The sequence below is a fragment of the Elephas maximus genome, chromosome 17 (genome assembly GCF_024166365.1).
Source record: "Elephas maximus indicus isolate mEleMax1 chromosome 17, mEleMax1 primary haplotype, whole genome shotgun sequence".
NCBI classification, from domain to species: Eukaryota; Metazoa; Chordata; class Mammalia; order Proboscidea; family Elephantidae; genus Elephas; species Elephas maximus.
Window position 1 is genome coordinate 76,834,322 of NC_064835.1, and position 18,181 is coordinate 76,852,502.

Consider the following 18,181-nt stretch of genomic DNA (forward strand, 5'->3'; position numbering starts at 1 on the left):
CGCTAGCTCTCAGATGAAATACATTTAACTGAAACAAAAGTAAAAAGAGAATGAGCTAATCTCGTCACAACCTAGCATTAATTAGTGCTATGCAACTGAGAATAAGGAAGCTTCGCAAGTCATAAATCACATCAAATGGAAGTATTTTCAGCTGCTCTGATAATGAGATCCACAGGCTCCTGGAGGGTGAATGAAAGGTCTGTCTGTTGGTGGGAAGTCAGAGGGCCTTCTGGGGAGTCTGAGGAGTAAAGGAATCTTGTTGATGTGTGGGGAGGAGGCCACCAGCAGCCTTTCCTTGGGGCATCTTTCTGTAGGAGGAAGGAGAGGGTGGGAGAGGCCAGGGGAGGAGAGGGTAGTGCTGGGGGTGGGCAGGGAGCCGGGAGCCAGCTATAGGGCTGCCTCCACCCAGAACACAGGCAGCTGCCAGCTGCCTCACCTTTCTCCACCAAGAGTCAGCCAAGGTGCCAAGTGGACCTACCACAGCCTTCTCCCTGAAAATCAGCAGTCACATTCCTGCCCCTTGTCACTGTCACTGGTGATGCAGGCCACCCCACGGGCAGTACTGTGTGCTCCTGTCACCTGTGGCCACCAGTGGGGCCTCTGTGTCCAGTCACTGCAGCTGGATCTGGATGAAGGAGCATAGGCAGCCAGCACCAGCTTCTGAGCCCCCAGGAGCAGGCCGCACACTGGAGGTTGCAAAGGGGCCAAAGGAAGAGGGGATCTCCGGCAGCCGACTCATCTAAAAAGGTAACTCCAAAGGCTTTTATTCTTACAAAGCCTTCTGGCAGCCAAATTGCTTCGGCCTCTTCCCACAGATTAGGGATAGGCAACATCTAAGGTGTGGCTCTGTAGCTCAGCCCTTGTCTTCCTTGGGGACAGGTTCATGTTCAAGGGTGGTAAAATGGGGTCAAGGGGTGTTCTAAACAGAATGAAGGAACTTGAAGCCACCAGTGGTTCAGCTTTTTGCTATACTACACAGTGGCTATCTGGAATCAAAAGGCTGATAATCAATGACGTCCTGGGACCTGACTAACAAGAAGAATGGTCATCCTCTTCCTGTGAGCCTTCCAAGTGTACTCTGAAGGCAGACAGGATGAGAAGTGTAGGCTGAGGGAAAACCACACTCCAAGGCTGAAGGGTGTTTAAAAACTGGACTCGAGGAAGTGGGACTTGGAAATAGAGGAAATGGCCCTAAGCTGTTTGTTGAATTGTGGTGAAAATACATGTATGTAACATACATTTGCCGTCTCAACATTTTTTACATGTACAATTCAATGGTGTTAATTAATTTCATTATATTGTGCAACCACCACCACTGTGGGCCTAAACTTTTATATAATTGTGTGTTCAATGGCTGTCTCTCCTGCCAGATTAAAGTCCCCTGAGGGCAAGGACTTGCCCATCTTGTCACCATCCCCAGGGTCTGTAAGACTGCTACATAGTAGTCTTCATCATTTATTCAGCAAATCTTTACTGATTTGCTGAATAAATGATGAATGAATGAACAAATGAACAAAATTAAAGGAATCATAGTATCTAGTACAGAATACTAGGTGGGGTAATGCTAAAGATGGCATTTGTTCCTTGGGAGAGGATCAGGACTTAGGGAGGGAGAGACCCAGGCAAAGCCTTCCTCCTGGGTTCCCAGGTGAAACTAAACAAAGCCCCGAGCCCCTAGAAAGCAAGGAGGTGTTGGCGGTACCGGTGGCTTCTCAAACTTTAGTGTACCTATGCATCACCTGAGGACCTCGTTAAAATGCAGATTCTGGTGCCGCCGACCTGGGGGACTTCCCGAGATCCTGCATCTTACAATCTTGGAGGTGCTGCTGATGCCGCTGGTCGGGTTAGCAAGGCTCTACTGATACCTTTCTTGGTGGTTATTTATCTTCTGATCTTTTTGCCTTTATTTCAGCTTCGTCTGAATATACAGGCTAACTTCAGACTCATGAAGAAAAAGAGGTCAAGTGTACTCTAGACTGGTGTTAAAGGGAGGCAGGCTGGCTCCTCTGTCACCCCCACTCCCACCCCTCAGGCCCCCAACCTGCATCACTGCAGGCCTAGCCATCATCAGCCAATGACTGAGCAAGGAGCAGCCTGGAGTTACCTGACACCCCTCTTCCCACCAACAAGTTTGGGGTCCTGGAGTATAATTTCCATAAAAGAGAACAGCATTTCCCTAGATCTCAATTGTTCACTCCCCAAGACAAGCTATTGCCGTTAATTCTCACACACATATGTATGACATGGTTCTGTTACTCACGTGGTCTTATCAGCGGGTTAGAAATGCCACAGACAGCTTCAGAGAAAGCCTTCGGTGAGGCAGGGTACAGTCTCACAGGGAGACAGCTTCGAGGCTGGAGGTGGAAAAGCAGTGAGCTGGGGTCAGACAACGGGGATTCACGCTGCCAAGTCGTAACCTTGAACAAGCCTTCCTGAGCCCGTTTACCTCTTGGAACAGGGATCCTCGTATCTATTTTATCCTCCCACGAATCATTGCAAGTGCTTTGAAACCTGTCAAATGCTCCAAAATAAAGAATATACTATTACTGCCTCTAACACGCTCAGGTGGGTATTTTCACAGTAACTCCAGCACAAAGAAAATCAAGCTCTCTCCCACCGACTGAGCACAATCGGAGTTGCTGCCACATGGCAACCACCTTGACCTCTATTTTCCTGAGAACAGAAACACTTTATATACCTTGACAGTGTTTTCAAGTCTGCAAAGCCCTCGTCATATTCAGGATCGCATTTATTCCTCATAGCGTGATCCCCGTGGAGACACAGGGTAGAAGGGACATTATTTCCCCGTTTTTATAGGGGGGAATGTCAGGCTGCCTCCCAAGCAGGGAAAGTGGGGTTGCCAGAGCAGGGTGAGAAGGCAAAACCTCCAGAAACCAGCCCCCAAATGGCCGCACAGTCAGTCCCAAAGGCTTTTTCTTGCCTTTGAATAAAGTGAAGTTTCCCCAAGCCCTAGGTTGTCTGGAGTTCATTCATTCAACAAATAGAGTGGCTGTGATGAAAAAGGCAGACTCTGGGGCCAAATGCATGAGTTCAAATCCTGGCTCTGCCACCTTGGGCAAGTTACTTACCTCCTCTGTGCCTTGGTTTCATATGGGTAAAGAAGAGTTATAGAAGTCTCTATCTCACATGGTTGTGGTGAGGATCAAACGTGTTAGTAGATACTAAAGTGCTTAAAACAGTGGCTGGGAAACACTAAACATGCAAGAAATGTTAGTGAGGGTGATGATGCGTTGAACAACTGCTCTGCACCAGGTACTGTCAACAAAATGGAGATAAATTGATGAGTAACTGTGGCCCCAGGTCTCAGGGAGCATGAAAAGCCTCAAGGAAGCAGGTTAGCACAACCCATTGTATGTAGTCCGTGTACCTGCCTATCCAAAGGCTGACTCTGTGTCCAGGTGTAGATGGGGACACAGGTGCCAAGTGACCTCAGGCTGTGTGTGCCCCTAAGGGCTTCATGGTAAAAGCTGGGTGGCTTACCGTTTCCAGGAGTGATAGTTGACACAGTTCTCACTCTTCCACACAGTCCTGCTTCACACAGAGCTGAAAGCACAGGTGTTGTTTTAGTCTTCTTTAGAAGACTTGAGGCATTGACAGTTTAGAATTCTCTCCCATGCTGGAGACCCAGGTTCAATTCCTGGCCAATGCGTCTCGTGTACAGCCAGCACCCATCTGTCAGTGGAGGCTTTCATGTTGCTATGGTGTTGGACGGGTTTCAGCAGAGCTTCCAGTCTAAGACAAAGTAAGAAAAGTAGATACTATTATTATATCTAACCTGAAAAAACAGTCATAGTCCAACCTGCAAGTGACCATGGGGATGATGCAAAGCCGGCCAGCATTTTGTTCCGTTGTACATAGGGTCACCGTGAGTCAATGCCAACCAATAACAATAGCAGAAGATTTGGGGGGAGGAACTTATTTCCAAATAAGCAAGAATTTTCATCATCTCTTGGTTAATTGCTTTAGACGCAGTTTAGCTGATTCTTGAAATATGGCGCCTTTTTTTACTTTTTCCCTTAAAATGATTTCAAACTTACAGAAAAGTTGCAAGAGCTTCAGCAATTATTATCATTTGGACAAACGTAGTGTCTTTTGACCCCTGGTTTTCCCTTCCTTATGGGCACAGACGTGATGTGTTTTCATGTCTACTTAAACCAGGGCTTTTTCTTCTGCATTCTGTGAAAGTCTCCACAAGCAGAGCAAGTGATCGCATTGTTAGCCAACCTTTTTTGTAACAGTTTTATTGAGCTATAATTTAGATAGTATAGAATTCACCCTTTCAAAGTATGTGATACAAAAGCTTTCAGTACGTGAACAGAGTTGTGTAAACCTTCTTTTAGAACATTTTCATCCTCTGAGAAGGAAAACTGTCTCCATCAGCAGTCGGCTTCTGTTCTCCCCGCCCTGACACCTGACAATGAATTTCTGTCTCCTTGGTGTTCGTTGCCGTTGAGTCAGCTCCGACTTCGGTGACCTTCTGTGTAACAGAATGGAATATGGCCTGGTCCTGTGCCACCTTCACAGTCACGGGTGTATTCCAGTGCATTGTTGGGGCTATGGTGTCAATCCATCTCATTGAGGATTTCTGTAGATTTGCCTGTTCTAAACAGTTGATATCAATGAAATCATGCAATATTTGATCTTTTGTGACTGCCTTATTTCACTCAGCATAATGCCTTCAAAGTTCTTCCATAGTTTCTGTACTTCATCTCTTTTTATTGCCAAATAATATTCTATCGTATGGATATACCACATTTTATTTTTCATTCTTCCTTTGATAGACATTTCAACCATTAAGCCATTATAAATAATGCTGCAGTGAACATGTGTGTAAATATTTTTAGATGGACATACGTTTTCATTACTCTTGGGTGTCTACTTGGGAGTGGAATTGTTGGGTCATATAATAACACTATGACTAACATGTTGAGGAACTCAATGTGCCTCATTTTTTATCATGAGGACAGGGACTCATCTGTTTCATTCCAAACTGCAAGCTTCCTGAGAACAGCGACTCTATGAGCTACACTGATCTTCTTGCTTTGTGCCAAGCACCATGCTCTACTTAGAAAGAAAAAACAATCAAATCTGTTGCCATCAAGTCGATTCTGACTCATAGCAACCCTACAGGACAGAGTAAAACTGCCCCCATAGGGTTTCCAAGGAGTGGCTAGTGGATTCCAACTTCTGACTTTTGGTTAGCAACTGAGCTCTTAACCACTGCACCACCAGGGTTCAGCTTAGAGTAGATTTTTAATAAGTGCTTGTTGGTTGACTTGAGGCCTTAGGGAGAGGAGATTTCTTGATGGATATACAACTTTATATTTGGACTTAAGGGTGTTTTGAACTTTTATCCTTTGATTGATTCTTAATTTCTATAGCTTGTAAGAAAAGCTCTATGTATTAGCAAGTGGTATGATTCCTAGGTTTTGGAAGACAACTCTCTTTTGCTTTTCTTTCTTGGTTCTTGAGTTAGAGAGGGCTGTGGGAGGAGAAGAAAGGGAGGGTGTGGGACCCACTTCAGTTCAGGCAAATCTGCAGAGCGCCAACAGCTCTCCAAAGAACTGTAAGGCATCGTGTCTCTGATGCCCCATAGCTGCTACCCCGGAGCACGGGCCACGAACACCTCCCAGAGGCCTCTGCTGGTCATTCTCTTGTCTAACCCAGGTTTTAGGAGGTTGGACTGTTTGATGCTGGTTAAAGACTTGCGATAAAGGAATGATGGTTACCAGGGTGATCTCACGTCTAAAATGATAGCTGCCAAAGGACAGCTGGGGCTGAGATGGTGATAACAGGAGGGACCAGGTTCTGGAGCACTTTGGCCTCTCTTCCTCCCTCGACACCTTTCATCAGCCTCAGGGGCTGGCCCTACACCTATTGGCCAGTGTATCATTCTGCTGAGGTCATAGGACAGCTTAGAAACAAAACATCAATAATTCCTGCCACATAAATCTCTCCAAATGAGACCTACTGTTCCATCCTGCTCTTCCCTCTGACTCTTGATTTAGAACTGTTAACCAGATATGAATTAAAAATAAATAAATAAATAAGTGTAGTGATTGCGAGCAAGGGCTAGGTCAAATCTTGGGCAAGTTTTCAGTCAGCCTCTGGGTGCCTCAGTTTGCTTACCTATAAAAGGTGAATAAGAATAGTACCTACCTCATAGGGTGGTGGTAAGGATTAGAAAAGAGTAGTGTCTGGTAAGAAGTCAGAGTTCAATAATTGCAGGCATTTAGCATTATTGTTGTGTTGTTATTATAGTGTTGAAGAAGGCCAAAAGGCAGAAATGTAGAGAGTAGGTGGAAGTGAGAAGAAGCAGTAAACTTGAGCAGGGGCTGGCAAACTTTTTTATAAAAGGTCAGAGGGTAAATATTTTAGGCTTACTGGGCACTACGGTTTCTGTGGCAACAACTCAACTCTGCCATCACATCATGAAAGCTGTCATTGCACCAGTTCCTATCAAGTTGATTCTGACTCATGGCAGCCCCCCGTGTGTGAGAGTAGAGCTGTACTCCACAGAGTGTTCACTTGCTGATTTTTCAGTAGATGGCAAGGTCTTTCTTCCAGGGTGCCCCCGGGCGGACTCTGATCACCAATTTTCTGGTTAGCAGCTGGGCACCTTAACTGTTTGCACCACCCAAGGATTCCAAAAGCAGCCATAGGCAGTAGGAATGGCTGTGTTCCAATAACATTTATTTACAAAAACAGGTGGCAGGTTGGATTCGGCCTGTGGACCCGTAGATTACAGACCCCCGAACTGAATCATTCACAAAGTGGGTAATTCCACAAATTAGCGGCAACGTTTCGGTGCCACTCCCTCCATTTTCCCACCACTGTCGTAATTATGGGGGACAGGGGAGCACTTCCAAAATGTGCCACCGGGCAGGAGAGCACACCCCTCTCAGCTCCTCCGCAACTGCAGCTCTGAGATTGACACTGGGCAGTGAAGGGGGGAGGGGATTTGGGATGATTTCTCAGTAAATCCCCCCCCCCAAAAAACAAGCAGGAGGTCACGACTGAGAGCAAAGCCCACCCCACCAGCTCCTGAGGGGCCTGGACCTATTCTTCAGAAGCTGCCCAGTCCATGAGCTCAGCCTTCTGGGCTCACCTTTTGGGTGCAGAACTGCATTTTGTTAAGGCAAGTCAGGTTTCAGAACCAGAATCCAAACTAGATCACAAGACTCTTCTCCCTTCCCCGACCCCGCTGACCTTCATGGGGAACTGGTAATAACAACAGTAATGATAATAAAAATAAATCCAAAGCCGTGGCCTTTTTGTTTTGCTTTATGTATTTGTTTACTTTTCTGTCTCCTTGGGCTTACCTGGGAACAATTTTAATGAGCCTCTCATCAAATGCTCCTGGGTGACTCTCAGGTGAGGCAGGCCCAGCCCTTTTTAGCACTTACAGAGACGCCCTCCAAGGTTGGGCTATAATTAGAAGTCAATTAAATTAGAAACCATTAATGTTTTCCTTGGAAGGCCTCCAGCCCAGGCTCTCTTCAGGAGAACCTCTGGCCCCATGTACAGACTCAAAGGAAACCCACCACTGCTAACTTCATCATCTTAAAACAAAGGCCAGGGACCGTTGACCCCAAGGGAGTGGGTTCCTAGGTTCCCTTTGGGCCTTTGTTTCCATCTTCCTTTTCCCGTTTAGTGAGGCTTTGGGTTGGGCACCCTCTGCTTCCCTTCATAGCCTGCCCTGGCTTGCCCCATTGCTAGAAGGAAAATACCCAGTGAGTTCACAGCTGGGGTGGCTGGAAGCTTTAATCTTGCCTGAATCTCCTTAGTGTTTCTCAGTGGTAAACTTCTGGGCTCAGTTAATTTAGCACTGAATTGTAAGGCTGTGTGCTAGAAGGTGGGAAAAGGCAGTCAGTGTTTGTATCTCTACAAGAGGTTTGGAAATTTAGCCCTTCGCCAAATGCCACCTGGTGTCATTCACTGAATGAGTGAGAGACATTTCCAAGATAACTGGGCCAAACAGCACCAGCCCACGGAAAGGTCCGAGCCTGCAGGGCCCCAGTATCTTTAAGTGCAATCTCTTTCCCCCCAGGATCATCCCTCAGGATGTTCTACTTCAGTGTCTGGATTCCCCACCCACTCAGTCATCACCCAAACCTGTTCTTAGGGCAATCAGAGAGAGGCATCTTTTTTCCCAAAGTGAAAATTTCTCTATTGTCTTTTTTTTTCTCCTGATTATGAAATTAATATGTACTCATTCTAAATCATCCAGATAGTACAGAACTGTAGAAAATAAAAAGTGAATGCCCCTCGTATTTCTCCTTCAAGTCCTTGGTCACTCCAACCCTACATCACTCATTGCCAGAAAATCTTTGCTGGAAGTTTACTGCATGCCACTCCAGAACAATTTCTATGCAGATACAAACAGAGAACCATTCTTCTGTGTGACTCAGGACACGGCTTTCTTCTTCATCCAGCAATGTATGACAGACGTCTTCCACGTCGAGGAGACAGAGCCCCCTCCACGGTATTCCACCCATCTGATGCTCCATTGGATTTTTTGTTTGGTTGGGTTTTGTTTGTTGCTGTTATAAATAAGCCTGTTATCTTAAGGCTCCTCTTTGAATATATCAAACTTTTTCTTATGGAAAGCATGGGTGCTTGCTGCTCCACAGTCGGAAGTCAGAATAGATGGCTGCTGGAGGAACCAAACTTGTGTGTGCTGAGACATTGAAAACCACTGAGACTTGACATTGAGAGCCATGGAGACTTGACACTGAGAGCCACTGAGACTTGACATCGAGAACCACTGAGGCTTGACATTGAGAACCACTGAGACTTGACATTGAGAGCCACTGAGACTTGAAGCTCTTCAGATGTTACCTCTCACTCCTCTCTCTCTAGGTATTTATATACTACGTGCTTCTCTTAAATATGTATTCTCTCTTCAAAAAATTCACTGAGCAAGACTTAAAGTCCTGAGGGAGTCAGAAAAGAATGAGACCAAGTCTCTACCAACAAGAAGCTTCATTCTCCACCCAGTCCCCTGGGTGCTCCACTCACTGGCATCCCGGGGCTCTTTCCAGGTCAGTTTGAGACAGTTGCCCAACTCCCACCTACTCAGCCCTTACCTCTTCAATTTAACTTCTTTATTTCCAGTAAATAGTCTTTTGGCTGCTTTTCTCCCTAATACCTTTAGGATGTTATAGGGACAAAGTTCAGAACATTTCTCCTAAAAAAAAGAATGGCTATCCTATTCCTGTTGGTCGCCTACTTTGAGCTACCCTACACGGTATTTTGTGTGTGGTATTGGGAATTACTGGTTCTCATGACCAATCGTGGCTCACTAAGGACAAGAGGATTCAAGGGTGAAAGATCTTGGGAGATTTTCCAAGGCCCATTTAGACTTCTGCTCAGCGCCAGTGGTTGATTCTGGAGGGCTCCCCACAAAACCCATCTTTGAACGAAAGCAACAGTGACAGAGTGTGCAATTGGGGAATCTAGGCGCTCACATAAGCACGTCATCTCTCTTTGGACAACTAAGCTAACACCCAGACTACCAGGGTAAGACTGTTTTGAGTTAGAAACACACGTCTCCCATTCTGAAAGTGAAAAAAATAACACCTCCTCCTTCAAAGTAGTACACGAATGTAATAGTTGGTAGAAATCAGCAGAAAACCTAGGCTGTAGTCAACCTTTGTCCATTAGCTAGATGTGTGACCTTGGGCAATCACTTAACCTCTCTGGGCTTCATTTGTCTCAGTTGGAAAATTAACCAGGTGGACTCCCAACATTTTCTTAATTACTTTGATGGATGACCCATTATTAAGATAGAGAGAAGAACCTCCTTATTGAAATACATACATGAGGGCTGGAAGAACAGAGAGGTAAATGGAGGCCTGGACCAGATTCTCTCACTTGGCACTCCCTCCGGGTGTCCTCTTTTTGCCCTTATGCAAGGAACCCACAGATCAGGAGGGAGCCCAAAGCACACCCATACTTAAAGCTTATGTAAGGCCTGGCTTCTTCAAAGCTTTCTGAGCACATTAAACAATTAGTCATAAACCCCAGGGTTTAACAACAGGCCCGTCAATGTGCTCCCCGAGGACCTTCTTCTCTGAGGCTCTTTCCCAGGAATGGGTGTGATGCTGGGTGAGGGCCATGGAGTCAGCACAAGGTGCGTGGAGCCAGGATTCAGCTTAAAATCTGCCTTTTCCTTCAGGGTGTATTTGTTCCCCACCCCCCGCTTTGGGGTGAGAAAAAAACGCAAAATCCAGTAGATCACACCCATGAGGAAGCCACATTTTCCTTGAAGGCAGGTGGGCCCGAGGATTGGGGAGGGGGCATTAATTCATTGCCCACTGCACAGGGTGGAGCTGGGCATGACTTCCAGGGCATGGCGCTGTTCCTGGAAGGCCAGGGCCTACACTGCATGCATTGAGAGAAGAGGCAGCCTCCTGGTGCCCACCTGGTGCTGATGAAGTGTGTCTTTGCAGGTGGACACCCAGGAAAGGATGGCCACGCGGGGGACCGTAAACTGGCTCCCTGTCCTGGTGGTAAGTGTGTCAGAATGCTGAGCTGCTATATGCACCTTACCTGCCGTTTCAGTTAAGTCTTGCAAACTCACTGAGCCATCCATCTTTGGCTGTGGGGAAAGGCTCAGCCCTGCATCTGAGCTGGTGGTAAGCAGCTTGGGTTCCCATGCCCTGCTATGTCCTTATTAGCTATATGACCGTAGACCAGTTCCTTAGTCTTTTGAGCCTCAGTTTCCACCACTGTAAAATGGGAACATGTTATGATAATAGCACCTCTCTCAAAGGGTTCTTGTGAGGATTAAATAAGAAAATGCCTGTAAAGTGCTGAACGCAGTCCCTGGTTCAAATTAAACATATTTTAATGGTAACTGTCTTTGTTATACAGTCATGGAGAGAAACATGGTTAAATGCTCATTTGTGTTCAGATACACACAACTCAATGAATATTGGATGAGCACCAAGCCATATGGGGGACACACAGTTGAAAAAGACCTATTTCTGGCCCTCACTGAGCTTTCTTCCTGATGGAGAGGTTAAGACAGTACCACAAGGCCTAAATGCCAGCAGACATATCTATGGCATTGGAAGGAGCCATGCTGGCTTAGATGCTCCTGGAGGGAGTGGCCAGATCATAACCTGGAGACAATGAAAGAAAGTTCTCATGGGTGGTCTTAGTTATCTAGTGCTGCTATAACAGATATACCACAAGTGTGTGGCTTTCAGAAAAAAACTGTTGCCATCGAGTTGATTCCGACTCATAGCGGCCCTATAGGATAGAGTAGAACTGACCCATAGGGCTTCCAGGGAGTAGCTGGCAGATTTGAACTGCCAACTTTTTGGTTAGCAGCCGATCTCTTAACCACTGTGCCACCAGGGCTCCATGGGTGGTTTCAGCCAACAGAAATTTATTTTCTCTCAGATTAGGGGGCTCAAAGTCCAAATTTAGGGCACCAGCTCTAGGGGAAAGCTCTCTCTCTGTTGGCACTAGGGGAAGGTCCTTGTCTCTTTTCAGCTTCTGTCCCTCAGTTCTCTGGCAATGTTCATGTGCCGTGGCATCTATCTTCCCCAGTCTGTGCTTTTATTATATCTCAAAAGCAATTGGCTTAAAACACACCCTACACTGAGATGGTCTCATTAATATAACAAAGAAAACCCTATTCCCAAATGGCATTACATCCACATGTACAGGGGTTAAGATTTACAGCACATATTTTGGGGGGACACAATGAAATCCATAACATGGGTGAAAAGGAACTGAAGCAGACCTCGAAGGTAGGGTGGGGTTCCTGGATGTCACTCGGGTCAGGGTGGAAGCATGCTGGTGGGAGGCAGAGTGTTGTCATGCTCTGCTTATTAGACAAAAATTACTGGGGATTGATTGAGCATCAAACACTCAACTTACTAAACATGGAATGGGGTTCCCTACCCTCTAGGAGGTGCCTTCTTTCCTATAAGCCATCTCCAAGCTCCTTAGGCCCTGACCCTGAAAAGGTACTTTGTGTTTCCAGTGAGGCATGGAGGCCAAAAGTGACCCTCTTTCTTGTGGCAGGTGTCTCTGATATACTCAGCGAGAGCAGAATACTCAAACTGCGGCGAGAACGAGTACTACAACCAGACCACAGGGCTGTGCCATGAGTGTCCACAGTGTGGGCCAGGGGAGGAGCCCTACATGGTAAGGACCCTGCCTACCCCAGCTGGACTGGCCACGCGCCACTCCTGGGCCTGGGTGAACCTCAATGCCAAGGTCAAGGGAGATGCTTTCTTCTGCATGTAACATCATCCACAGCTTGCCTTGATCTCTGTATGGTCACCCAGGCAAATAAGAGCAGTCTTCTGTAGTCACTAGACATTGCGACTGAAGGATTGCAGCTGCTCTGCACCCAAGGACAGTGCTTACCTCAGCGGGAGACAGCGGGGCATCTGTAAACGGGTTTCTCAGAGTTATTTTTAATATTTTTAGAGGACAGTTACTTTCCTATTCAACCCTGATTAAATGTGTTTCGGATCATCTGAATCAGAAGCATAACGGAAATGTCTTCCAATAATAGCTTATTTATTCCTGAGTTTTGTGTCTCCCTTCTCCTTTGGGGAAGACCGAGCATATATGTTCTGTTAAGAACTAAGCAAAGCTTCCACGATTTCAAGATTTGGGGTTCTTGTAGACAGCTGAGGGAGTCGCTGAAGGGTGCAAACTCTTAACATGTTCAGCTGCTAACCGAAACATTGGAGGTTCGAATTCACCCAGAGGCGCCTCGAAAGAAAGGTCGGGTGATCTAATTCCAAAAAATCAGCTCTTGAAACCCCTGTGAAGCACAGTTCTACACTGATGCACCCGGGGCCTCCATGGTCGGGGGTGACTCAACGGCAACCAGCAGATAGCTGAGAAACGTTAGACACCGGTGTCTGTGATGTACACCGGACATTGTAGAAGCTTGTTTAACTTATTTCAGAGCACTCAGAAGGGCAGTGACTGAAGCTGGAGAGCCCCTGAGAAAAGGAATGCTGCTCAGGATGACAGCTGGTGAATGGAGGATAAGTCAGGAAACCAGGGCTCAGCAAGAGTAGCTTTCGGAAACAGCCAGTGTGTCATTGCCCATGGACCACCTGTCTGAATTACTTAGAAGTAGGTCACTGTAGTCACATGCGTCCCATTTCCTTTTCCCCCTGTCAGTCCTGCGGCTACGGCACCAAAGATGACGACTATGACTGTGTCCCGTGCCCAGCAGAGAAGTTTTCCAAAGGAGGCTACCAGATATGCAGGCGTCACAAAGACTGTGAGGGCTTCTTCCGGGCCACTGTGCTGACGCCGGGGGACGTGGAGAATGATGCTGAGTGTGGGCCTTGTCTCCCCGGGTAAGCATGGGGTGCTGTTGGGCCTCATCAGGACCTTGCTGCAGAAAGCCCTGAATGTCACTTTGTGAGGACTCCTGGGGAACCTGCAGGAGAACTGGGAACTCCTGAGCACCTGCAGGTCTGCCATGTCACATAACTCCAGCCACTCATCCTGTTCCACGAGGGGCAGCTCCGCAGAAAGGGAGCCACACACATGTGGTCCAGGATGCCTTAGTCGTGTCACCAGTGTTCACAGGACAGGCAGCCCATCCAGGTGACCTTGTCTCCAAATAGTAATAATGATATCTCTGACTACCCAAATAAACAAATTCATCAAATACTTACAATGAGATGACACATGTGAATTACTTTGCAAAAAAGAAAACTACAATCCTGTACAAAAACGTTGGAGCCCTGGTGGTGCTGTGGTTAAGCATTCAGCTGCTAGCCAAAAGGTCAGCAGTTTGAATCCACTAGCCACTCCTTGGAAACCCTATGGAGTAGTTCTACTCTGTCCTGTGTGGTCACTGTGAGTCAGAATCAACTTGATGGCAGAGAGTTTGGTTTTTTGGTTATACAAGAGCATTATTTCCTTAGTTCAAATTTGTTACTGAGAAGCATCCATTTCCATGGCTTCTGCATTCTTCGCTCTCTGATGGTCACACCCACCATCAGTCGCCCCAGTTTTCTGTCTCCAGCTCAAGCCTGCCTCAGGAGCTACAGACCCATATATCTAACTATCTATTAGGTAACCCCATGTAAATGTCCCTGACACAGAGTATAATTCAAACATGTTTGTTAATTAATAAAGCAGGGGAACCTTGTTTCAGAACCTTGTTTTTAAATCTGCAAAAAAAAAGCAGAAAGCTATACCAAAAAAACCCAAACCCATTACCATCAAGTCAATTCTGACTCATAGTGACCGTATAGGACAGAGTAGAACTGTCCCATAGGGTTTCCAAGGAGCATCTGGTGGATTTGAACTGCCAACCTTTTGGTTAATAGCCAAGCTCTTAACCACTGTGCCACCAGGGCTCTACAGATAGCTATAACCAGGGAAAATATTAGACTACCCTCCTGGAAAATATAATAAAAACAAGTTTCTATAGTCTGGTAGTCTTTAACTCCATCTGTTGAGATTATTACATTGTGAGGCCTTCACCAAAGGAGCATCAGTGTTGGAAGGACCAGAATCGATGCATTCACACCCAATTGCACACATATTTGTTGAGGGACTGCTCTGTGCAGATACTGTGCTTAGCTCTGAATGTGGGAAACTCAATAGGACCTTGACATGAAATGGCTAGAATCATTCTCTGATAACTTACATGCTCCCTAGGACTTCATCTTGATTGATTTTTATTGGTACAGATACCTGATCTGTGAACGAAATGCAGAGCTTTCTGGGACTACCTATAGATGTGCCAAGACAAAGTAGGCACATCTTCCATGCCCACCTAGGAAAGAAAATACCCCTCTTTGAAAAACTAAACTTCCTTTGGGAGTCTCTCAGTGTGAGTATCTGGTCCAACGTTCCTAACACAACAGCTCCAGTATTTATTTTTGTAAACCCTTGAATTAAGAACCTACCAGGTAGGTGCTAGTGAGCCAAAGAAAAAAGACATGGTTCCTCTCTTTTCAGGAGAGGAGAGAGACAAGAATATCAGTGACCGCAGCACAGTGTGGTAAGGTACACATGTAGTGTTCTCGAAGATGAGGAGGGACCCCCCTCACTTCCTGGTTCAGGGGGTAGAGTTGGAAGGGATCAAAGAAGACTTCTAGGTGATGCTGGAGCCAAGTCTTGGAGGACAAGTAGGAGTTAGGTTAAGAAGTAGCACGGAGAGATGCTCAATCTTAACCTCGAAGGTGTGAAAAAACCCACCCAGTGCCCTCGAGTCAATTCCTACGTGAGCAGCCTGAAATATGAATGGGTCCCAATAGCCAGAGTGAAAGGTGCATAGTTTATACGGGTGTGGAGAAGTTAGAGGTAGACAGGGGCCAGATGGAAAAGGGTTCTTGAGAATAATGCTGAAGACTTGAATCTTTAGCTTGAACTTGATTGTGGGTCAAGCTGTTGTATGACATGGTCAGACATAGATTGTGCATTTGAACAATAATAATCTTGGCAGCAGTGAGGAGAACGGGTTGGGCAGGGAAGACATTGGAGCCAGGGAACCAGGAAGGAGGTTAGCACCATCCCTGTGGGAAGTGGCAAGAACTGGAGCAAAGAAGGAGGCATTGGGAGCTGAGGGAAGAGGAAGAATTTAAGAGCTAGTCAAAAGGTAGCACTGACTGAAGTTGCAGACTGAGTGCATGCTGGCGGGGGCGGTAGAGAAAGGAGATGTCTGCATAGACAGCGACGCCATTTGCTAAGGTGTGGAATGCCGGAGGAAGAGGTGGAGGGAGGATGGAAGATAAGGAGTTCAGATTTGTATGTGTGGAATTTGAGGTGGTTGTGGGACATCCAAGGAGCCCTGGTGGTTAAGCACTCAGCTGCTAACTGAAAGGTTGGCAGCTCGAACCCACCAGCAACTTTGTGGGAGAAAGATGTGGCAGTCTGCTTCCATAAAGATTTCAGCCCTGGAAACCCTATGGGGCAGTTCTACTGTGTCCTACAGGGTTGCTATGAGTCAGAATTGACTCGACAGAAGTAGGTTTATGGATGGAACATCCAGACAAGATAAACACATAGATGGATAAACAAGCATGAAGCTCAGGGTAGAGATCCAGGCTGAGGATAAGGATGTGGAAGTCATCTAGGCATTAATGGTGATGGAAGCCACTGGTCCAGACAGGTTCACCCACTGAGGCAGCTTTGTAGAGTGGGAGGGAAAATGGAGCTCCTTGTCATATTCCTGTCTCTACTCACCCACGGTTCAGACCCATGGATGCATCAGTACTCTGTGAAATTCAGCCACGGTTTTGTTCCAGATGACCAAAACATACAGTGACTATGTGCACTGAGTAGGCTGTTTCATTTTTATTTGGGTCCACAGAGAATTTCTAGCCAGAAAGGACAAGCCACTACCAATTGCCATAGAGTTGATTTCAACTCATGGTGACCTCGTGTGTGTGAGAGAGTAGAACTGTGCTCCAGAGTTTTCAAAGGCTGATTTTTTGAAAGTAGATTGCCAAACCTTTCTTCTGAGGCACCTCTGGGTAAACTCAACCCTCCAACCTTTCAGTTAGCAGCTGAACACGTTAACCGTTTGCACCACTCAGGGACTCAGAGAAAATAAAACCTGGGCTAATTCAGCAAACCATCCTGTACCATAGGCAAGGTATCCACTTGGTCATTAGAAAGACTGATTCTGTGACAATGGAGATAATTTGCTTGGTCCTAATGTGTTTGCCAGAAAGTATCTACTCACTAAAGTTCAGTAATGCAGTTGTGGTGAGCTCCATGCCTCTAGAAGGATCCAAACAAAAATGGATGACCCTGTAAGTGCTTTGAAAAGGTTCTTTCCAGCTCTGAAATACTGAGAAACTCCCTTTCCCTCTGTGAGAACAGCAACCTGCTCACTCGACACTTTATCTTCACCACCTGGGCCAGTCAACCCAAGGACCACACCATCCAATAACTTCATGAAAGATACTGTGCAGGGAGATGCATCTCAACATTGCATCTCAGTGCACCCTCACACTGCTCCACTGATGTGAAAACCATAGAGTCACTTTTCAGTTTGACCGAAGGTGTCAAGGATTTCATTTTATTTGGATTCACAATCAACGCCCATGGAAGCAGCAGTCAAGAAATCAAGCAACGTTGTTGCATTGGGCAAATCTACTGCAAAAGACCTTTTTTTTTAAGTGTTAGAAAGCAAAGATGTCACTTTGAGGACTAAGGTGCACTTGACCCAAGCCATGGTATTTTCAATTGCCTCTCATGTGTGCAAAAGATAGACAATGAATAAGGAAGCCAAAGAAGAATTGATGCCTTTGAATTATGGTGTTGGTGAAGAATACTGAATATACCATGGACTGCCAGAAGAATAAACAAATCTATCTTGGAACAAGTACAGCCAGAATGCTCCTTAGAAACAAGGTTAGCTAGACTTTGGACATGTTATCAGGAGGGACCAATCCCTGGAGAAGGACATCATGCTTGGTAAAGTAGAGGGTCAGTGAAAGAGAGGAGGGCCTTCAAGGAGATGGACTGACACAGTGGCTGCAACAATGGGCTCAAACATAGCAAGGATTCTGAGGATGGCACAGGACTGAGCAGTGTTTTGTTTTGTTGTACATGGGGCCTCTATGAGTTGGAACTGACTCTAAGACAACTAATAACAACAACAAGCCCAAGGCTACCAAAATAGAAGGTACCTTCTTTATCTCCTGTTCCCCAGCCTCCGCTCATTGGCTAATGCCCTCTCTCTAGGGAACTTCCTGTCAGTGCTCTATCAGCGTAGGACTCTGAATGCCTCCAGCTTCCTATTATATTCTCTAGGTTTGGAGAACAAAATGACTCTCTCATCCTATGTCACAGGGGAGGGTTACAAGGAATTTTGGCAAGTTGGCATTTTTACCTCAATGAAAGGGTGTTTTCATTCCTGAATTCATGCAGTTATCTGGCTGCGGATGCAGACTACCTTGTATTTGTCTTTGTAACGCCACAAGTTTGGTTTCTTTGGCCCTCTCTCCACCCTTGTGGTTTGGCAGGAACTCTTTCCTTATTCTTTCAGGCTGCGCTGTGTATCAGTATGTGGCCGAGATACCTCGCTGAACAATGAGCAGCAGTACGTGGGGGCTTTCCTGTTGAGAAAGGTCTGTGTGGGAGGACTAGGGAACAAAAGCATGAGAAGAGGAAGAGCAAGGAGGCTTGATTTCATAACCTC

General features: G+C 46.2%; 1 protein-coding gene across 3 annotated transcripts in view; it reads left to right on the top strand.

Moving 5' to 3' along the window:
* The window catches only part of EDAR (ectodysplasin A receptor), a 127,030-nt gene that overhangs the window by 73,785 nt on the left and 35,064 nt on the right, over window positions 1–18,181 (top strand). For 2 of the 3 annotated variants that reach the window (XM_049857053.1, XM_049857055.1), the window contains exons 2-4: window positions 10,476–10,535; window positions 12,064–12,186; window positions 13,186–13,367. In XM_049857053.1, the coding sequence (XP_049713010.1) occupies window positions 10,494–10,535; window positions 12,064–12,186; window positions 13,186–13,367 (347 nt within the window). In that variant the 5' untranslated portion in view covers window positions 10,476–10,493. Of the gene's footprint in view, window positions 1–8,823; window positions 8,884–10,475; window positions 10,536–12,063; window positions 12,187–13,185; window positions 13,368–18,181 lie in introns of those variants that run through there. The other variant, XM_049857054.1, reaches the window with a different exon arrangement.